At 44.5% G+C, this 23,460-nt stretch overlaps 1 protein-coding gene across 1 annotated transcript in view; it reads right to left on the bottom strand.

The window, feature by feature from the left end:
* Positions 1-12,573, bottom strand: part of SYNE1 (spectrin repeat containing nuclear envelope protein 1) — a 365,857-nt gene extending 353,284 nt beyond the window's left edge. Inside the window, exons 1-2 of the mRNA XM_064169493.1 lie at positions 12,370-12,573; positions 2,541-2,806 (exon numbers count right to left, since the gene is read on the bottom strand). Coding sequence (XP_064025563.1) covers positions 2,541-2,604 — 64 coding nt within the window. The 5' untranslated portion in view covers positions 2,605-2,806; positions 12,370-12,573. The remainder of the gene's footprint in view (positions 1-2,540; positions 2,807-12,369) is intronic.
* Positions 12,574-23,460: the final 10,887 nt, after the last annotated feature.

A 23,460-nucleotide genomic window follows, 5' to 3' on the forward strand; every position in this document is an offset into this window, starting at 1 on the left:
ATGACTGTCCCAGGTGGATTTTTGAGGCAGTGATGTGCAGTCTTATTCAAAAGTCTAGTGGTGCATTGCAATCATCAGAACCAATGGGAAGTGGCTGGATATTTTTTTATTTAAAAAAATATGACACCAGAGCCAACTTTGTCACTGACAAGTTTTAGCAGAGATGATATAACTGCATCCACTTACGGTATGCATAGCAGAGATTTCAACTGATTCTGAGACTCTCAGTGAAAAGGAGCATTTTTCTGGTCTTTACTACACTCTCCCACTAAAAAGACTTACTGGAAACCTGTGTAGTGAGTACGAGACAACAGCAAGGAAGGGGGGGCACAGCTTGCTTTACCCCTCTCCCTCAGTTTCAATGAGCTCCCAGCACTTGAGCAATTCCAGCAGTCTCTGGCAGTGTCACACAGAAAATTTCCTGCCTTAGCTTGGAGTCAAGAACAAAAGCAGATATTGTGATTGCGGCTCGGAACTGCCTGACGATCCCCCAAGCCATCTCGATTCCTCTTACACCATGAACAACGTCCACTCCCCTCTCACCTCCAGCTCCACACCCAGCTCCAACTGCACTGATTCTGGGCTGCCATGCAAGTGTGCCAAGAAATCTCTCTGTGCTCCTATGTCCATATCTGCTCCTACTTCAGCTGAAAGGCAGACCAACCTCAAATCACAAGGGCGAAGGTCGTCGCAGTGCGGCTGCCTGCTCATCCGTAATCCGAACAACAGACTAAAAAAGGACAGGCTTTGAGCACCCCAGGCTTGGCACAGACTATTTGTTAAGGTATTGCTTCTGCAGCAGAACTCAGAGCCCAGCAATACCAAGCTCAACTGATTTCCTGAGAAGCAAAGAACCCAGTTACAGGTATGACTTCGAAAGAAACACAATGCCAAGTTTGTATTTAGTCCATACATGTTCCTCTGAAATGATCTTCACTTGAAAGGCCACTTAATTTTATTGTTGCTTAATTTCTAGAACAAAGCCCCCACCTCCCCAAGTGCAGACCAGACTGAACTGTGTATCTAATTTCAACAGAATAAATTGCATTAATATGAAAAAAAAATATTAAAAAATAAAAAGGAGGGGGAGGGGCAAATAAACAGAGCAACCATTTTCTCAGCTTTACAGATGTCTGCAAAGTTAGTACATAACAGTCTGAGAATTACTAGCCCACATGCTCTCTAAATACCTCCTGCAGCATCATCCTTACTCGTTGCTTCAGAGTACCAGCCTGGATAATCCCCTATGAACACAGCTCAGCTCCCTGATCCTTTCTTTGCAACATGCCTTTGGAACCTTCCAGCACTTCTGCCATTTATTGTTTTTTTCATATTCCTCAAAATACCTTTGGACTTACTGATTCATTTGTGTATGCCTTGATTGTCTCATTCTAATATTTAATCCCCAAATTCTCCTTGCTTTATGCTTGTGGGCACTTTGAAAAACCATTACCCAAGACCAGAGTCTAAAATTAGCAGACACACAAAGACAGTAACTGTATTAAAAGGCTGAGGAACATCAAGTAGAAGCATTTTGGAGTTGGAAAAGTGCTGTAGCAGGTCTCAATACAACAGATTCTGCATCTTTATTTACTCTTATATTTAACTACTGAGGCTATGTGGAAATTAAGCATGCTAGCTGTAGATGGTGGCTGGGAAGCTGTGTGCAGATATCCTGAAATATAAAAACCCCACAAGAAATGGAAGGAAAGCCATGGAAAGACAAAGCTTCCAGGTTTAGAAGATGCAGAAGGAGGTATCAAGGGGTCTGTGCATATAAGCTTCTGTTCAAGGCAGTGGAAGCTGGTGTGTAAAGAAAGAGATCAGGGATTGATAATAACATTTAAAAGTTAACAGAAGTGAAACCTAAAGCTGCCCTGACAATTTGTTTCTAGTCAATACCATCACTTGAACAAAAACAAGCATTCAGAATGCAAGCTTTTAGCTGCAGCATTTAGGTATGTAAGTTCTAAAAAAAAGAAGGTAATAACTTTATTTAATAAGGCTTTATTATGGGAAACTAAAAAGCATAATGAATATTCAATGAATGGTACAAAGATATCCTGTGATGTATATTATCTAAAAGGCAACCAACTTCAGCACTAATAATTAGCTCAGTAAGTTATTAATTCTTCAATGCTTAAAAAATATGATGAGGTATAAGTATTTGTCAGCAGAGCAGATCTACCTGTAGACTTACTTCGTAGCTGAGAAGAGAATAAAATTTCTCTTTTCTATGAGAAAACTGATGGAAAATCAGGTCACATGGGAGAAAAAACCTCACAAGTCTCAAATTCTTAAGCTCAGTGTCACATCCCATGGACCCATGTATAAATTTACTTTAAGCACCACTATGAATGCTGTACTTGAGGACACATATAATCAGAACCCTTCGGATATACTCCAAGTATTTTCCAGTAGGTAAGTCTAGAACAGTTAATAAACTTCAGAGATATTGTCCTGACTCTGCACTATAGTGAAAAACAGGAACTTCCATTTATGAACAGACAACAGAGGGTCAGCCTGAGTCAGTCTCTTACCTTGAAGTCGTTGCATGACATTGACAATATCTCTAGATCTTGCCCCTAGCCGGGATGAGGCCATGATCTCTTTGCAGTGAGTCCACTTCCCTGGACAGAAGTGTTCCTCCAAGTCCCTGCCTTCAGTGTGATTAAGATCTCGGATGGCTTCTCCTTGGTGTTGAACCCTCAGCCTGGGCACAACATGCCTACGGCAACTGGACTCCTCCAGTCCAATGTCAGACCTCAAAAGGATGTGGAACAGCAGTGGCAAGCAACCTCAGCACCTGAGGGAAAAAAGCATCAAGGCTTAGAGGAAACTTTAACTCTGCAAAACCAGTGTGTTTGAGTCTTAATAGCTATTTAATGTGCAAAGAATGTTACGTTATGCCCATGGTATACACCCCAGTCAGAGACACAATGCTCAGTCTGCCTGGCAATCCACAGTGGAATGAAGCTGCAAAACCAAATCATTATCAAGAACAACAAGGCTTTCCTGAGGACGGCTGCGGATGTTGCCTTAGAAATTACAAGGGTGTTACACATACGAAAAGCAATTCTGTAGTATTTCTTAACAGAAACAATATTAGGCATAAAGGTGACAAAAGTGAAACCACTTGTAACACTCAAAAGATGTACAACTCTCAGTCTGTTTCACCATGCTAGGAAGGAGGATATTGATATGGTAATCCTTAAATTCACTGGACTATGTGCTTCCATCTGAAATATTTGGATCCATACACTTTATTGTTAAATAAAAATGCATTTCCAGTCACTTTTCTAGCATATAATGTCATAATTTGTGTTATTTCACATCAAAAGCTGTAAACTAAAACTGCTACATGAACGTAACGCTGTTGTAGCTGTGAGATGATGTACATGACTCTCAATATGGTCTGAAACACAAAAAACCCTGCAAATTATGACTTTCAGATAATGTTATCAATAACATCTAATTTTCTGAGGATCAGGTATATCTGGTGTATGTATGTATCTGCCTCCCTGTTAAGAAAGAAGATTATAGGAATAACTGGACTCATACTACAGAGGCTGGGTGCATCCCAAATTCAAAATGATACGCAGGTCATCGATGACACAAATATAAGTGGTTTTATTTGCACAGTGACTAAAGTTCTCCAACATCAGGAAGACAAGCCTGTAGGCTGCACAGTTTTAGGCACACTGAATTGTCCCAAAGGAGCTGTGTCAACATGTAAGAGCTGCCAGAGGAAATCATGTTTCAGCATTTCCTTTCTGACCCTTCAAACCCTGCCTGACCCAAGCAACTCCCAGCTTTCCTTCTTACTGATGCTTCTGTGGTATGTTTATCATGTACTTTGGATACATAAGCATTAATCAGGTCAGCAGACCCAAGCTGGCTTTAAATTAGTGGAGATGAAGATGGACCAAAGTGCAGGACAGACTGCAAAGTCTACTCATGTGCATGGGCTACACTTTGGCGTGCCGTGGCCAGACCCAGATAGCAATACCCACTCCAGCCACATTACTGCTATTTTTTGCATTATGTTTGTAGTGCACAAGTGATCTGGACACTCACATCTGTGTGTGTCTGCCTCTTCTTCAGCAGCTTCCTCCCGCCCCTTCTCTTTCTCATCTTCCAGCCTTTGACCCACACCCTTCTGAGAGTGCTTACAGACTGTACCTATCCACCACCATTTCCCACACATGGAAAAGCAGACTGGAACCTAGGAAACCTCACCCTTGCATGGGAAGTTGCCACCACCAGACCTCTCAGCTGCAACACACACTGGCTGAGGCTGATGGTCGCCATGGTGTAGCTGAATCAACGCACAGAGCACTGGCAACTAGAACCCTCTTCCACAGCTGATGCCAAACAGTGCCTGACTTGGTGGACGGGGAGCAGGAGGTTTTCTGTTGTTGGTGCCCAAATGTATCAGCTTGGTGAACTTTTCCTCCTTTGTAATGCATAAATGAAACATCAGGTTGCCTAACCCCATCCAAACCAGAAATATTTCTAACAAAGTGAGTTAAATGAAGCCTCTTTATCTCCTCAGAAGCACTGCTAATGTTTCAGGCAGAACTGTAAGCAAAGTACAGAGACTTTAAAATGTAAACAGCTAGACTAATAGTTTGATAGAGATAAAGGGTATTAAAAATGCCTTGTCTGACTGGTTTTTGGCTAACAGCAGTAACAATATCAGAATATCAGCCCACTCACACCACAGCAGAGTTGGTGTAAATCAGCTGTACATGAGCAGATTTAGAGGAGCTGCAGAAGATGCTGATCCAACCCAAAGTTAGAAGTGTCTGGGAAATTGTAATGAAGATGTATGTTCAGTCCACTCACAAAGCAGGCTGAGTCACTATGCAACTGGCATAATGGCAGAATTGCAATTAATGATTTATCAAGCTGATATTAAATTATACACTGCATAAGAAGAATCTATGGCTCTAAATGTGGCTCCTCACTGAAAAGCTCCTTTGCAAGCACAGTATCACAGTATCATCAGGGTTGGAAGAGACCTCACAGATCATCAAGTCCAACCCTTTACCACAGAGCTCAAGGCTAGACCATGGCACCAAGTGCCACATCCAACCTTGCCTTGAACTGCCCCAGGGGCGGCGACTCCACCACCTCCCCGGGCAGCCCATTCCAGTGCCCAATGACTCTCTCAGGGAAGAACTTTCTCCTCACCTCCAGCCTAAATCTCCCCTGGCACAGCCTGAGGCTGTGTCCTCTCGTTCTGGTGCTGGCCACCTGAGAGAAGAGAGCAACCTCCTCCTGGCCACAACCTCCCCTCAGGTAGTTGTAGACAAGCAGTTGGCATTAACTCATTTAAAGAAAACACTGAGTTAGTACAGGTGGGAAGAAAAGATTCTCCTGTGCACAGTCACCTCTACAGGAGAAACACAGCTCAGAGCAAAGACATCAGTAGAGTAAGTAAAATTTCACACAGCATTCTCACCTGTTTTCATCCAACCTCTAAAGATTTGCAGAACAAAATCTACATGCACAATCAGCTATTCAATGTAATGGAGAGGGGAATGTTTTCCTGGCATCTACAAACAGTTAAATCCTGCAACAAGAAGCATATTTTTCAGATTTGCAAACACTGAGAACTTAAATATGCCTATAGCTGATACACTAAATAATTTGTGGTACATGCAGGGACTTTTTAATTTCAGTGGCAAGAGATAAAGTTGTATCTTCAGGTTGGTATGTGTTGAAAATCCAGTCATGTCAAAAAGCATATGGCTTAAATCTTAGCCTGAAACAAAGGTGAAGGATTGCATGAACTGTTCCCTGCTTCAGTTTTCATTCCGAGAACGAATACACAAGACCAAAACAGAATGGTTTTGCACATAAATTAGATAATTTTTAATTACATTTGCTACTTATCTGGATTTAATGGGCAAAGTTAGGTTGATGCCATTTTCTTAAATGAATGTTCTGGTACTCTGGTTTTAGATGAAAAGTGAAAACAGGAAATTATTCACTCATACAAAAACTGTAAGGCCTAGCAATCTGCTGTAGTAACACACAGTTTGTATTGTTTCTCTTCTCAAACACCAGAAAAGTAAGATGTCTGTTCTACACAAGAGAGAAGAGAAACACTAGATTCACTATGGGTCAGTTTTTGCAGGTCCCCAGTGTAAGTCTCAGTTTTTCATTGCGCTCTGGAGTTCATTGAATCGTCTACAATTAAAAAGGAGAATATATTTTCCCTTTTATTAATAAACCTAGAGTAACATTGGCAAGGCCAGGTTGTATTTTATCTTTTAGTTCTTGAAGTTTACAGAACACATTAAAGAAAAAGACATAGGCCTGTCAGGAACATAGTTCTGGAGAACCAAAGAGGCACCTGCTAGGTTCAGACAACACATAGCATGGGCATCAATGGCTGAAGATAAAGCTGATGGGAAAAGTGGTCAAAATTCTCTGACTGTCTTCATCTAGGCACAAATGGCAGATTCCTACCACATATATCAGCCTGGGGAAGATATTTCACATTTTCACTAATGTGAAAGCATGCTTGTACATGAAAACAAGAGTTTAAACTTCTATAATCTCCCATTATAGCAGCAATGGATTAAAAAAAATCTCAAACAAGGCTAAACAGAGATAAATAAGATACTGATGAGGGTAAAAAATAGACAAGTGGCAGGCAGTAAAAGGACTGCTTCAAATAACATCTTCATAGATGATCTGGATGAGGGCATGGAGTCAGTCATCAGCAGCTTTGCAGATGACACTAAGCTGTGGGCAGATGTGGCTGGGTTGGAGGGCAGAAGGGCTCTGCAGCGGGACCTTGACTGCCTGGACAGATGGGCAGAGTCCAATGGGATGGCATTCAATAGCTCCAAGTGCAGGGTTCTGCACTTTGGCCACAACAACCCCATGCAGAGATACAGGCTGGGGTCGGAGTGGCTGAGAGCATCCAGACAGAGAGGGATCTGGGGGTGCTGATTGATACCCACCTGAACATGAGCCAGCAGTGTGCCCAGGTGGCCAAGAGAGCCAGTGGCATCCTGGCCTGCATCAGGAATGGTGTGGCCAGCAGGAGCAGGGAGGTCATTCTGCCCCTGTACTCTGCACTGGTTAGACCACACCTTGAGTACTGTGTTCAGTTCTGGGCCCCCAGTTTAGGAGGGACATTGAGATGCTTGAGCGTGTCCAGAGAAGGGCGACGAGGCTGGGGAGAGGCCTTGAGCACAGCCCTACGAGGAGAGGCTGAGGGAGCTGGGATTGGTTAGCCTGGAGAAGAGGAGGCTCAGGGCAGACCTTATTGCTGTCTACAACTACCTGAAGGGAGGTTGTGGCCAGGAGGAGGTTGCTCTCTTCTCTCACGTGACCAGTGCCAGAACGAGAGGACACAGCCTCAGGCTGTGCCAGGGGAGATTTAGGCTGGAGGTGAGGAGAAAGTTCTTCCCTGAGAGAGTCATTGGACACTGGAATGGGCTGCCTGGGGAGGTGGTGGAGTCGCCGTCCCTGGAGCTGTTCAAGGCAGGATTGGACGTGGCACTTGGTGCCATGGTCTAGCCTTGAGCTCTGTGGTAAAGGGTTGGACTTGATGATCTGTGAGGTCTCTTCCAACCCTGATAATACTGTGTGATACTGTGAAGTACAGGACATATGAAACAAAGAGGTATTTGAGAGGGCAAAAACCAGAGTAAGAGATTCAAAGAATTCCTGCAGCTAGAAGTAACTTTTTAAATGTTACATACTTGTAAGGAATACTGTAGAATAACTAAAATAACTATAGCACATGAACTGAACAGAATGCCAGACATGACAGAAATAAAGTGTTGCAGCACCATTATATGCTAACAAAGAGGCAGAGTTCCCTGGTGAGAAAGAGTGGAACAGAACTACTAAGTCACAAAACACTTCCAGGCAAGGACTTTTGAAGATGTACTGTTGTAGTGGTAGAGGGCCACTTTGGTTCATGGGTTCTCTTTCTGTAATATAAGAGGTTTTGAAAATGCTGCCAGAGTTTTAGACACTGCAGGACTGGCTGTGACTGTATGAGACAGTCATGATCCTTGTGTCCATCGTGAATAAATGATTCACATAAAGGTCGTCCCTCTATTTGGAAACATTAAACATCAAAGGCCCAGCTATCCTAGGTTGTGAGTTAGTTAGCAGTGGGAAGAACAAAAAGAAAGACTAACCATAGAAAATAGCTTTAAGTGAGGAATTGATTGATACAGTCTAAACTACTAGAACATCTCAAATCAGGTAACCAGGTTGGGAGATAATCTAAAGCAACAGTGCTTAAAAAAAAAATAAATAAAAGGGAAATCAGTTGCAGAAGTCAATTAGATTGAAGAGCCCAATGGCCCCCCTGTGAAGCAGACTGTAGATTTAAGTCCAAGGTCCAGTAACTGTACAGCTATGCTGGACAGAATAACTCCAGATGCAACTGGCACAGTCAGCACTCAGTGGGCAGAAATAAAGGATAAGAAGCAAAGGGCTCTGCCATAGTGTATGCCACCTACAAGGATGAAGAGAAAGACAGCAAGTAAATGGTTCTTAGGCAGATAAGTAAAAAGAAAGTAGAAAATAAGATCAAGTGGAGATTAATTTGCCTCAGCTAGTATTATACTGATTTTTTCCATTAAGGACAATTCTGATAGACAAAGGCACAAAAGAAATGGAAACAGCACCATCTGAAACAAAACAGAAGTGATAAGAGGAAAGGCTTGATATCCCAGGACAATGAAAACCAGTAACTGATTAAGTAACAGTTCATTTGTAAACATATCTGAGTAAATCTGTCAAGCTGCAGGTAATGCCCACTGGATACTAAAATTAGGAGCTAGGACAAAGAAGTGGAGTTGAGTGAGCCAAAAAAGTTTATAGACTGTCTTATGAGAAAATGCAGTGCTCCTCAGTGGTCTTCCAACATCCAGGCCAACAGAAGACTCTTCCCGGTAAGTGTTAACGGATGGCTGAATTGCAAATCTGTAGTTGTTCTCTTAACCCCAACATTGCACAAGTCAATGTTACTGGAACCTTCCCAACTCCAATTGGACATAACTGTACACCATGTACGACCATGGAAAAAGCAATTTTGGCTGTGAAAGGTGTTTTTGACAGTTGAATCCCAACACTGTCATTCTGAGCTTCCTTTTTACTGTGTGGATTTCTTTTGAATACAAAAAGGTGGAAGAAGAGACAGATAACACATTGAAACAGGAGCACCCAAACAGGATGTTCTCACTGACCATCTGAGCCTAAAGTGATTTATGTGCAACAGTCACCTGGAGGAACTGAAATTTCTCTCCTTGGGGAGTGTGGGGAAGAAGAGAGAGAGAACTCTGGATACTTTTTGGAGTTCTAGATTATTTTGGTTCCTCTAGTCCAGCATTGTTTAGAGCCAAAAAAAGTTCTTCATTTTCTGAAGACTGAGAGTCTGCAACAGCAATCGGTTTGGAAAATGTAAGGTAATTTGCACATCTGACATTTCAAGTCTCTGGAATATATGACACACAAATTTTTTGTGCCTTACCTGTAACTCTACTATATATGTTTAAATTATTTGCAGGACTCTAGTCAGACACAGCTAGGTATTTACATTTCAGAAGTATTTAATTTTCTGATTTCTATTATTTTTTGGCAGGGGGACAGCCAAAACTCCAGCAATGTGAAACTCTTGATTCTTGTCTCGAGAAATGTCATTCCATTTGAATAGAACGTGCAAAGTGTTCTAAGGGAAAAGAGGAGGCAGAGACCTGCTATTTTTGGTACAAATTAGCACACCATACGTTGACAGACATATTCAAAGAAAGGTCATTCACTCTCTCAGACCAACAGACAAATGCTACTGAAATTCTGCAGGAACATCTTAGAGTTCACATAGGTGCTGGTAACAGCAGAGGTCTGGGATCAGTAGCTCGTTACCTTCTACAAACACAGGATATAATCCTTGCCTCAAAGAGTTTACTATCTGCGCAGACAAAGACAGGCCAAGATTAAGATCAGAGGTCAGGATACACAAGCAAGTCGGACACTGAATTTCAGACACAAGGTGCAAGCTAGTTAGTAGCAGGAGAGCTGTTTGGATTGTTCTCTTTCAGTGTTGATATACCGCCCAGGATTTCTGTGGCATAATGTGACCTACAACGGAAGGTTTTATCTGCAGGAGAAAAAAAAACCAAACACCACTAAAATAGAAAACACTGAAACATCTCAGGAAAGGGTGGGTCAACAAAACTTCAGTTGCTTCAGAGGTACATTGCTGCTGTTACTTTTGTGACCTCTAAGGAGACGTTAAGAGCACTGAAGTTTTGTCACTAGCCACAGTAACAAGGATGTATGGAAACAATTGTCTGGTTTCGATCTGTGTACTTTCCCAATAACAACAGCCATCGCTTGAAACAAATGGATACTTCCTGTAAGGAAATGCAACTGGTGCAGGTTCCTGGGCTGTCTGTCCAAAGAGTGCATGTCTCTCGGGGCCAGATCCACTGAAGCCTTGTAGACCCACAGTGATCACTCTCGCTGTGCTGACCTTGGAAGTTTCCCAGGGATTAAGGCCCTGTTCAGTACCTCATTCACCATGACCAGGCACTCTTACCTCCTCCTCCTCCTCCTCAAATACATTTAAACACTAACGAAGTGCTGCTCCCCCTTCTCTGCGTGCCTCTGCTCTCTCTGCCCTAGTATCGAAGTGTTACTCTGAGCAGCGTACTCGCTGGCAGGCTGTGTAACGCAGCACATCTCCAGTGAAATTCACAGGAAGATGCTCCTAAGATCCCAAACCCAAAAAATATTCATTGAAGATCTTCATATTTAACGAGAGAAAGCAATGCTGCATACAGGTGTAGTCATTATGAGAATCTTGTGTCTGTGTTAAGTCCCCTACTGGCATTACCTAATTACAAGGAACTTTTTTAAAAGTCTCCAATGTATTTGGGTTCATCAGTTATTGATACCTACCCATTGTTAGTTTATGCTCAACACCACAGAACTGTCACTGATGTACAATCTCTGAAGGTAATATTAAACAAACTCAGACACTATGAACAAGAATTAACAGGAGAAACTGCAGAGATTATTACTTCTACTACCACATCTAGCAGAGTTTGCAGAGATGACAACTGAATCATGCCAACATCCAGCACTGTGCTTATTCTGGAGAGCTCCTTTTTCCGGGGGAAACTTTGGTAAGGAACATGGTAAACACCTCACGTAACAGCAGATATGGGCTCCTGCCAGCAAAAAGTGAGTAACTCTATGAATTTTATAAACACTATACCTTACAAAACAGTTTTGTTATGTCATTCAGCACACCAAACACTACAACAAACAAACAAACAAACAAAATGTATTTCTTTCTAGCAATTAAAATAATACAGCACCCCAATATTCTGTCATGTGGCCATATTTTAACATAGCTCATCAGCATTCATAGCTTGAGATGTTTAAATGTTAAAGGGCACACAAGAATCAGGAAAGTAACGGTCAGATATCAGAGAAAGCAGGTAGTTCATCACTAGTACTACCGCAGGAAAGTGTGTGCCTGCTAAGACTCCTTCAACAGGCTCAGCACTTGAAAAGTGCTGGCAAGCAGCCAGAAACACCACATACTATTTCCCTGCAAGCTACATAGGTACAAATCCCTCACAGTCACAAGCACTGGCTTCTCCCTTACCATCAGCTGGGTGATTTACACAGGCAATTCCTCAGCAATTTGCAAAATCTGGTCCATTAGAGCAGATCGCTGATAGTTGTTACAAGTATTTTTCCCCAGCATGAATGCAGAGGAAAAAATGGTTGTCAGAATCCTAGTAACAACCTCGCTTGTTAGCACTTTGGCTCCGGGGAGTAACCACACATGCCAGTGAACACACGGACTCTAGGCATCTTCGTTGTGGTGCACTCGTCCTTTTAGCACCACCACTGCGTGCAACCTAGCCTAAAACTGGCTTCTTGGGAGGGCACAGAACAGGCACATCTTCCTCGAGCCACTACATTTTCGGCCTGCAGCGTGTGACGGAGCATAATCCGAGTATATCTGCAGCGCTCACATGGGCACTTCAGGAGGCGAACCGCAACCCTCCCCGGGGATATTCTAAACCCGTAATCGGGAAGGGCAGACCCTGAGATCCTCCGAGGCAAACGGACGAACTGCGCAATCACGCAGCGAGTTTCGGATTAGCCTCTGAACAGTTTGGCGTTGGGGAAGAGGAGGAGGCGGCGGCTGGGGGACAGCCGGGAGATGCTGCCCCATGGGGGTCCCTCATTTCTGGCTGCGGTCCAGCAAAGCCTTTGGATCAGCGAGAGGGCAGCCTCCGGCGAGCACCCGCAGCCCCGGGGGACCCCACGCCCCGGTCCCGCGTCCATACTGCCTCCGCGCCCTACCTCCGCCCGCCGCGCCGCTCCGTTCCACTCCGCGCCGCACCGCGCCGCACCGCGCCTCCGGGCGCCCGGCGCGGCTCCGTGGTTACCGAGCACAACACGCCGCGCTGCCCCGCCCCGCCGGTCCGCAGCAAGGAAGCAGGTGCGGGGGTGGGGAGAGGGCGGCAAGCGGGGTTGCGTGTGCGGGAGGTGTGTGTGTCGTACCTTGGCAGCGCTTTCCAGACCGCGGCTGCCTCCTCCAGGCTGCAGCCTGCGCCCCACACACCACCTCCCCGGCACCGTACCCCGGAGCCCGCTGCTCTTGCGCGCATCGCAAAGTGGGGGTTGCTGTGCCCCACCCCGGATGCAATAAGGCCGGGGCAGCTTGTCCGGAGACCTCCGCTCAGTGTGCTGCGCCAGGCGAAGGGGCTGAGGCCCTAGCTTCAGCCCTGAGGCTAAACACTCTCCAAGTGCACTTTGGCGAGTATCCAAAATACTTATGAAAATGACTGTGTCGAGCTGCCAGCGCTAATTACTATCACTAGTGATATTACTACTATTATCGTTGCGCTGCATGGCGTTCTGTAGGACATTACCTATGGCGTAGGTTCCAGCGCATCATCACAGGCGAGGCGGGGAGCTGCACAAGCAAACTGGGACACTGGCGTTTACGTAACAGTAGCAGCAGCGCAGAGATACTGGAAGGAGCTGGCAAGACTGTCTGCCACTTTGGAGCTCGAACCACCCCAGCCATGCAACGGTGTTATGCCACTAGTATAAAATGTGATTCTACCTCTTCAAAAGACATTGTACAAACCCTAGGACTGTGTTGTGTTTTTTTCCCTTCTTCATTTTTACTCTCACAATTAAGGCTAGCTTAATGCAAGAGACAGAAGGATATTTTTCAGCGTAAGAGAGAGATCATCTCTGGTCTCTATCATTGGGAAAGAAAAACACTTTAATATAAACCCCAAATGGAGAAGTTGGAAGAAATAGTGCCCGTGTACCTCTAGTTTTCATTATTTCTGGCAGTACTGCAGTGATTCTCATTAGCATGCAGAGTGTTTACAGAGTGGATGGCTGACATCTGAGTTAGGCAGCAGAGATTACTCAGCATCATCCCTTCCTGTAGCACTAGTCACGTTAACATGGGTGCTACCCTTGTGATATGAACGCTTGCATTTGTGGTACCTATGCTGACACAATGCTCAGTTATGGATCACATGCTCGGAGACAGGATACGGTGAAATAGCAGGGATACCAGTGCCTACAGTAAGGTGAAAATGGAGTGGTTTCTTACCTCCGCTGTTTCTCCTGCTTCTTTGCCTACCCCATGTCAGCTGCAGCGTCAAAGATGGCAAAGGAAGCTGATGCTGACACACTGCTGCTGAGTGTCCCTTTCCACATACATCTTTCTGCCAAATAAATTCCTTACTTTGCTGTTTCTTCCAGAAAACGTCAGTTTATTTCACCTTCCTATATTAAAAGTATGAGTATTAATATGAGAGAGAACATCTTCACTACAAAAGCTTAGACTTCATATAATAATGCACTATCATTTGAAGCAATTCAGTAAAGCACTCTCTAGTGTAAGCTTCCTTCATTCTCTAACTTGCTGTGTGTTGTAAATGTTCAGCTAAAATGATTGAGGTACATCCTGCATATCAGTTACAGCAGGTAACCCACAGAAACCTTACTGATCTCTGTATAGCTACTTTGAGTTTAATATGCAGAAAAAAGATACAGTTCATCCTCTTTGTATAGTACTTGAGAACATAATGTCACTCCACCTCGTCCTATTTTTTCTAGGCCCTCAGCCTACATAAGCCATGGACCTGTTGGAGAAAGTTCAGAGGCAGGCCAGAAAGATAATCAGGGAGCTGGAGCATGTCCTCTGTCAGGACAGGCTGAGAGGTTGCTCAGCCTGGAGAAAGCTCTGGAGAGACTTTAGAGCAGAGCTCCAGTTCTTAAAGGGGTGCCCCAAGAAACATGAGGAAGGCCTCTTTACAAGTGAGTGCAGTGATAGGTAAGTGCTATAAGCTAAATCAGGGTAGATTTAGATAATTGAAGACATTCTTTGCTGTGAGGGTGATGAAACACTGGGGCAGGTTGCCTATAGAAGTTGTAAATGCCTCGTCCCTAGAAATGTTCAAGGCCAGGTTGGATTCCCAGCCCTTGAGCAACCTCATCTAGTGCAGTACATCCATGTCCATGGCAGGGAGGCTGGAACTAGGTGATCTTTGAGGTCTCTTCCAACCAAAAATGTTTTATGATTGTTCTACCAAAGAATGAACTCCAGCATAGACAGAGCTGTTGTATGAAAAATACATTCCATACTAAGGTGCTAGCCATTTTATGTTTTACTGCACTTACCCAGATGTCTTTACTAGGAAAAAAAATTCATTGTTCTAGGGACAATGCACTACAGGTTCAGGTGAGACAGTGAGACTGAACTGAAGATTTTAGCATGAAACAAAGCTTTGCACCACAGACCATAAGGAAAAGTAACATTTCCTCGACAGTATCTTGAAATCACAAGAGATTCTGTAGTACAGAGTGGACAATCATCTTCCTGGAAAACATTTTTATCGTCTTTATATTTTCTTGGGATACAGAGCAACACCTTGTTAGGTGTCTTGATCACTTCCAAGACCATTTACTGTGGCTGTGAATGCTGAAACCGGTTTGAGCAACAGAGCATACCCTTCCTTTTGCAGGAGCTGTAGCAAGCAGTAGTTGCCACTTCCTTCCTGCCCTAAACTGCCACACAGTATTGATGTGCAATGCCAAAACGCCTTCTGAGATATGTGTGCAGTGCTACGTCTCCTTTTCATGGACTGTATTGAGAATAAATGTATAAGATACTGTGTTAATTTTTTGTATATTGCCTGTAAACATATTTGTATGTATTTATATTTTGCATTTGAATATAACAAAACTTTGCCAATAAATTGAAGGTAGGATTTGAACCTAGAGAATATATCCCCTCTGGCGTGGGTTGTACTGAATGATGTGATGTGTATCAACAGTTTAACTTTCCTTAGGATTGTGGAATTGTAGAATCACAGAATCACTAAGGTTGGAAAAGACCTTTAAGATTGACTCCAACTGTAACTGAACTACCGTGACCAGTAAACCATGTCCTGAAGCACATCTATGTGCTTCTTGAATACAGAATCACAGAGTCATTGAGGCTGGAAAAGACCTCTGATATCACCAAGTCCAGCCTATAACCTAACACCATGCCACCAAGTGCCACATCCAGTCTTTTCTTAAAGACTTCCAGGGGTGGTGACTCCACCACCTCCCTGGGCAGTCCATTTCAGTGCCTAATCACACTTTGTGTGAAGAATTGCTTCCTAATATCCAGGCTAAACCTTCCCTGGTGCAACTGGAGACCATGCCCTCTTGTCCTGTCACGAGTTGCCTGGAAGAAGAGCCTGACCTCCACCTGACTACAGCTTCCCTCAGGTAATTGTAGAGAGTGATAAGGTCTCTTTTAAGTCTCCTCTTCTCCAGGCTGAACACCCCCAGCTCCCTCAGCCTCTCTTCATAAGACTTTCCCTCCAGCCTCCTCACTAGTCTCATTGATTGTGCTCCTCTGGATCCACTTCAGCATCTCAATATCCTTGCAGTGAGTGGCCCAGGACTGAACACAGTACTCAAGGTGAGGCCTCACCGGTGCCAGTACGGGGGGCAGAATTACATCCCTAGTCCTGCTGGCCACACTATTCCTGATACAGGCCAAGATGCCATTGGCCTTTCATGCCACCTGGGCACACTGCTGGCTCATGTTTAGTCGATTGTCAACCAGCACTCCTAGGTCACTCTCAGCTGGGTTGCTTTCCAGCCAGCATCCCCCAGTCTGTATCACTGCATGGGGTTATTGTGGCTAAAGTGTAGGACCCTGCACTTGGTCCTGTTGAATCTCATACTACTGGCCTCAGCCCATTGTCCCAGCCCATGCAGGTCCCTCTGCAGCATCTTCATAGCCTCCAGGAGATTGACACTCACTCCCAATTGGTGTCATCCATAAATTTACTGACAATAGGCTCAATCCCCTCAACCAGGTCATCAATAAAGATACTTCCAGGGATAGCAACTCCACCACCTCCCTGGGCAGTCTGTTCCAAAGCTGTGGTGGTAGGCTTGATGGGGAAACATGGGCTTATTTGTGCCCAGACATGTTCCCCTGCCCTCCCTGCTTCTGTGCTGGGGGGAGGCAGTCATGGGAGGGGGGGGCAAAAGCCCTGGCTTCACCATAATGTGAGGCCTGGCATAGTGCCATTCTGATTGGCTAATCTATGTCCAATGCCCCATTAGTCTCAGGCTGCATACTGATAAAAGGGATAAGCAGGTAGCACAGAGCTGCTGCTGCCTCATTTTGCATCCTGAATTTGCCTGGAGAGCTGACCAGGAACAGGCTCTGAATGCCCACATGTGATCAGCCTGCATAGCCAGCCAGACATTGTGCTGAGGCTGCACATGGCAGACATCCTGCCTGCCTCTGAAAGTCTCCTGCTAAGACTAGAAGTCCTGGAGATGCACAGATCATCCAGAGGAGCCAGGTCAGAGATTGTCTGCCTCCTTTCCCCACGTGCTTTGGGTACTGTCTGATTTGTGCTTTGTGACTAAGTACTTAAAAGCCTCTCCCAGTATAATATTTGTGTTTGCCACTTTAAGAAATAAGTGATCTAGTGTTGCCTGTTCCCTGCACGTATAAATTTCCAACCTGTGCATTTGTGAACCTGTGAGTAAGTTTTGTGGTGAGTTTTAATGTTAATTAACAGTTTTCATAGTTATTAACAATTATAACCTGAATATCAAAATTAATACAGATTATTAATTTTGCATAATGCCTCACAATTGCCTCACCATGCTTTCAGAAAAGACATGTCTAAACCTCTTCTGGTGCAACATAAATCCATTTCCTGCCATTACATCACTAGTTACTTGGGAGAAGAGACCAACACCAGTCTCACTACAGGTAGTTGCAGACAGCAGTAAGATCTTCCCTTAGCCTTCTTTTCTCCAGACTAAACAACCCCAGCTTGCTCATATGACTTGCCCTCCAAATCCCTCACCAGCCTTGTTGCTCTTCTCTGGACCTCAATGCCTTTCCTATACTGTGGCAGTCAGAACTGAACACAGAACTTAAACTAATCAGGGCAAAGTACAGGGACATCATCATCACGTCCCTTCCTTGCATTGTGCTGAAGTGAATCAAAAGAATGGGATGAAATTGAACAAAAGTGAAGTGGGAGTAGAAAAAAAAATCTACTGAACTAGTGTATACTACTATGGTATGAGGTATGCTTTTGTAAGTGAAGTTAACAAACTTCTAATAGCTCAGAGATGCCTAATTAGGATTTAAGGCCCTGCCAATGTACAGAATGAGCTTGCTCTAGCATATGGCAAGAGTCATGCTAGAACAAATGTCATTTGTTTTTACTGTTGGTCACCTCATTGTTGTCAACTCATTGTATCCATTTGTAATTTATTGTGTCCATTTTCCCTCATTTATACAGTCCACTAAGCTGGAAAACATTGCTAAAAACTTGTAAACATGAAGAGAGAGTGGACATCTCAATATTGTTTGAAATAGGACTAAAAGGTTGTTATTTAAAGGCCATGGATAAGCAGAAGTGCTTCCAATCTGAATGTTATGTACCTTCTGGTAGGATCTGCCAAATCCAGTAATCAAATAGCAGCAAGGCTGCCACAGTTCCAGCCAGTAGCTGGAGGCTGTGTACTCCCAATATATACACATACACATAGGTACACATAAGCACAGCTCAGTGGGGGCCAAAACCACAGCACTCATGTAATGCAGGCAGGACTGGCCTGATCCTGTGTCTGCCCTGGCAGGAAGAGTGAAAGCCTGCTAGTAGAAAATACGTGCAAGTCTGTATACATCCATAACATCTGATTCCTTCTAGTAGCTGACTTTAAATACTGATTTGGGGCAGTGTCTGGTCCAGATTCCAGTCTTCCCAGCTGCTGGCACATGGTCATACCAGAAGATCCACTCCATCTGCTGGTACAGACCCACTTACACACACCATTGCACACACACAGGCGTGGACACACACAGACAAATCACACCTCTCAGAGGGATAACTTTAATCATCTGGGCTCTTCTCTCCTGCTTGCCCCTCCAACAGACACACTCTCCTGCATTAAGGTCTCTCCTGCAGCTGGTGCAGAACTATGTCCTTTCCAGATCTCAGGTTTTGCCTAGCAGCTGACCTAGACATCCTGGTCCCTCCAGTAGCAAACTCACTGGTCTTGCCAGCATTGCAGACACTCCAGTATTTGGCTCCTTAACTTCTTACCCTAATTTCTGGCTAATGGAGTTTGATGTTTCTTAGTGGTTGTGTCCATTGGCATTCCCACCCATGCACACTGTGTGCATTCTGCAGTCTCTCCAGGTGCTGGCAGCAGAGATGTGTGGGCCTCTGTAGTCCCTGGTCCTGCTCCAGTTGCTGTGCACACCTGTACACATGGACCCCTCACACAGGAAAAGAGCTAGAAATGGAGTTTAGTGAGAAACCAGAACAGACTACACTGATCAGGTGCAGGGAATAGCCAGACAAATAATGCTGGCCAGCAGCCTGCATACAGGGCACATTTTATCCCTGTATACCTTTATTTTCTTACACTGATCTGCTCAACCATGTGTCTGCAGGCTCCTGTGTGTTTTGGAGATGAGTCTTTAAACACACAACCTGATCTTTTTGTTTAATAATGCTTCATCTTGGAAGAAGAAAAAAACATCTGTTTAAAAATTCAGATTGAACATAATTGAAGTAAATTGATTGACATGAGCCAGTAGTACAAAGCAAACATGATCAGATAGGGCCACCATGTGGACTGTATCAAAAAGTGCTTTCCTTTCGTGCTGGGCTAAAAGGGTGCTGCAGGAACAGTCCAAGAAACTAATCTATCAAAATTAAAGCTATTTTGACTTTTTAATAGAGACAAGACATGTTTGTCAGTTGTGCATTCAGACAGCACTAGGCAGAATTTCAGCTGGCACCAATTGCAAGCAAGTATCTTATCAGGAAAAGGCATACAAACTTGGTCAGTTATCTTTTTGCTACATAACTCTAGGCAGAATAATTGTATTTCTTTCCTTGTTTGGAATAAAAAGCATGAACAGAGAAATTATTCAGCCTAAGATATAAGGACATTAAAATGCTTACTTCTCTGAAGTACAATGCTACAGTCAGTTAGCAATTCCTTGTGGTAAAAGCAATAAAGAGTGAAAGCACAGAGTATGTCAGTGGTCACAGTTAAAGGATGCTTTGGAAGCTGCAGTAAAACACTAATCAGGCAGGAAAAGGGGGCTCACAAGGTTGGTTGAGACATTAGAAAATGCAGACTTGCCTTATAAGGACTAATCTGAACATTGAAATAGGAATAGGGAACAGGGTGTTCAATTCAGGTGAGAGTCTTGGTATGCCACCTAGGCAGCTACAGCACCTAAAAGGGAAAAAGCTGGATGTTACCAAAAGAGGAGGAGGAGGATTGAATCAGTTAGTTTGCCTTGGAAAAACATTGCTTAGAAGAAAAAATGGGGGTTGGGCCTCTTTGCATTACTGTATTTGTTCTGATCAGTATATGGGTCTAGTGTGAGGCTTATCTCTCTGATCATACAATAGCTACCTGGAGGACACTCTGGTCTTGTGATTTTTCATGACCTATAATCAATACATTTTTATCTGTCACTACTACTACTTGACTGTAGACTGGCTGATAGTCCGTGGCTATTCTCTGTTGTTGTCATCATACTCACAGTTCCAATCTGTGCTTTCTGACTTATATACGGATCTTGGTGTAAAACATTTTTAAAGACCCTTAAAAGCTATGTACAAAATGTTAACTGTTTTAAGTTGGCAGGTGTGTGTCTGAGCCACTGGCACCACACGTGAGTGAAAAGAAAATAACCTCATTTTGAATGTGTCTTAAATTCATTAGGTAAGCACAGCACTGTGATGTTAATGAGAACCTCCACAGGCATAAATCTGTCATCTCTCTGCAATTAATCTTATCAGATACTACATTCTACCTTTTGGTGTTACCACATAACACCGATCTTTCTTCTGAGTCGCATCAGTATTCTTCTCAATGTTTTCTATGGAAAGCTGAAACAGACAGAAAATATTGCTTTAGATGTTATCCAAAAGAATATCCCAAGTTTTGTAAAAGCAATTCTTATTTAAAGAAAGAGTTTCAGGAAGGAAGAGTGTAGCAGAATGGTACAGAAATATCTCATATAGAGTAACAGAAGAGAATTTCATAGAATCATAGAATCATAGAATCAACCAGGTTGGAAGAGACCCCCAAGATCATCCAGTCCAACCTAGCACCCAGCCCTCATCCAGGCTTTTCTTGAACACCTCCAGGGACGGTGCCTCCACCACCTCCCTGGGCAGCTCATTCCAATGCCAATCACTCTCTCTAGGAAGAACTTCCTCCTAACATCCAGCCTATACTTCCCCGGCACAACTTGGGACTCTGTCCCCTTGTTCTATTGCTGGTTGTCTGGGAGAAGAAACCAACCCCACCTGGTTACAATATTCCTTCAGGTAATTGTAGACAGCAGTGTGGTCCCCCTGAGCCTCCTCTTCTCCAGCCTAAACACCCCCAGCTCCCTCAGCCTCTCCTCACAGGGCTGTGCTCCAGGCCTCTCATCAGCTTCATCACCCTTCTCTGGACACCTTCCAGCATCTCAACATCTCTCTTGAATTGAGGGGCCCAGAACTGGACACAGTACTCAAGGTGTGGCCTGAGCAGTGCTGAGTACAGGGGCAGAATAACCTCCCTTGTCCTGCTGACCACACTGTTCCTGATGCAGCCCAGGATGCCATTGGCTCTGCTGCCCACCTGGGCACACTGCTGGCTCATCTTCAGCTACTATCTACCAGTACCCCCAGGTCCCTTTCCTCCTGGCTGCTCTCAGCCACTCAGTCCCCAGCCTGTAGCACTGCCTGGGGTTGCTGTGGCCAAAGTGCAGAACCCTGCACTTGGCCTTGTTCAGTCTCATCCCATTGGCCTCTGCCCACCCATCCAGCCTGTCCAGGTCCCTTTGCAGGGCTCTCCTACCTTCCATCAGCTCCACAGCTGCTCCTAGCTTGGTGTCATCTGCAAACTTACTGATGCTGGACTCAATCCCCTCATCCAGGTCATCAATGAAGATATTGAACAGGACTGGGCCCAGCACTGAACCCTGGGGCACACCACTAGTGACAGCTGCCAGCTGGATGTGGCACCATTCACCACCACTCTCTGGGCTCTGCCATCCAGCCAGTTCTTGACCCAGATCAGAACAAACACTTTTTGAATTGATAGATCAAATCTAAGAATGCAGTCGTAAGATTACCAATTGGCACTTGGAAAAGCCAACAAATCTTGGAAGGCAATTTAGTGTGCTTATAAAATGCCTTTCTTTGCTTTCCAGAATTGTGTCACCCATCTTTCTGCTTTAACTGTCTGCTGTTTCAGTGCTGTGCTTTTCCTGAAGGTGGCTACATTTCACCTGAGTCATTCATTCCTACGGGGTGGAATATTGTTTCACTGAATGCATCCTGCCACACTCAGCTGTGGCTAGGAGGAGATGATGCCGCTTCAAGACTACAGCTCCTCTGCACTGCAGTGCTTATTTCAGGGCAATACTGTGCTACAATACAACACCACAGAACACATTTAACATTTATCTCAATGTTCAGTAAATATACTCCTCCACTAGGACAAAAAGTATCACACTATCACACAGTATCCAACCACCAAGGTTGGAAGAGACCTCATAGATCATCAAGTCCAACCCTTTACCACAGAGCTCAAGGCCAGACCATGGCACCAAGTGCCACGTCCAACCCTGCCTTGAACAGCTCCAGGGACGGTGACTCCACCACCTCCCCGGGCAGCCCATTCCAGTGTCCAATGACTCTCTCAGTGAAGAACTTTCTCCTCACCTCCAGCCTAAATTTCCCCTGGCATAGCTTGAGGCTGTGTCCTCTCGTTCTGGTGCTGGCCACCTGAGAGAAGAGAGCAACCTCCCCCTGGCCACAACCACCCCTCAGGTAGTTGTAGACAGCAATAAGGTCTGCCCTGAGCCTCCTCTTCTCCAGGCTAACCAATCCCAGCTCCCTCAGCCTCTCCTCGTAGGGCTGTGCTCAAGGCCTCTCACCAGCCTCGTTGCTCTCCAGAGGGACACTTTCTTGCTACCCCACTGGTCTGAGTGAATATCTTTTCTTCTCTAGAGAAACCATTGCTAAATGGCATGCATGGGAGGACGAACAAGCTTTTGCAGAAGTCCTTGCCTTGACAAAAGTCCTGCCTAGCTGTGTCTCTCTTATCTCCTGAAGTTAATATTTAGGGCCACAGGTGATTTATATCCTTACAATGATTTCCTTTAAATTACCAATAGCACCTTTTCTCAAATTCTCTTCCATTTTATGGGGAGCACTGTGCCACTTGCAGGTGCCTGTCAGAATCAAATATTTAATCTGGATTAAAGCCCAGATCCTTCTGGATGCTCAGTGTTTATCTCTGGAGAGCTGATAAATTGTGAATTCTTTAGAGACAGGATGTTTGTTGTTTCTGCAGTTGTTAAAGAAGGAGTCCAAAGCAAGTGTAATGGCATGGTTTTATCTTCAGGAGTTGATGAGGATGACTATACCAGCCACGGCTTTAACTGGCATCTCTGACTGTGAAGTGCAGTGTCCCAGAAATAAAAGGGAACTGGCTCCATATTTACCAGGACCACCAATACTCTGTAGTGCAGACCTGCTACAGATCCATTGCCTCTGGAAGGGAAGAGAGTCAGCAGTACAGTCAGCAGTTTTACACACATCCCCCCCCCACACACCCCCGCCTTTGGAAATCACCCAGACTAGACTCAGCTGGAAATTACAGTATCACAGTATCACAGTATCATCAGGGTTGGAAGAGACCTCACAGATCATCAAGCCCAACCCTTTACCACAGAGCTCAAGGCTAGACCATGGCACCAAGTGCCACGTCCAATCCTGCCTTGAACTGCCCCAGGGACGGCGACTCCACCAAATTGAATGAAGCTTATATTTACAGCTAGCACAATATACAAGCAGA

Source organism: Pogoniulus pusillus, chromosome 31 (assembly GCF_015220805.1).
Source record: "Pogoniulus pusillus isolate bPogPus1 chromosome 31, bPogPus1.pri, whole genome shotgun sequence".
Classification (NCBI taxonomy): Eukaryota; Metazoa; Chordata; class Aves; order Piciformes; family Lybiidae; genus Pogoniulus; species Pogoniulus pusillus.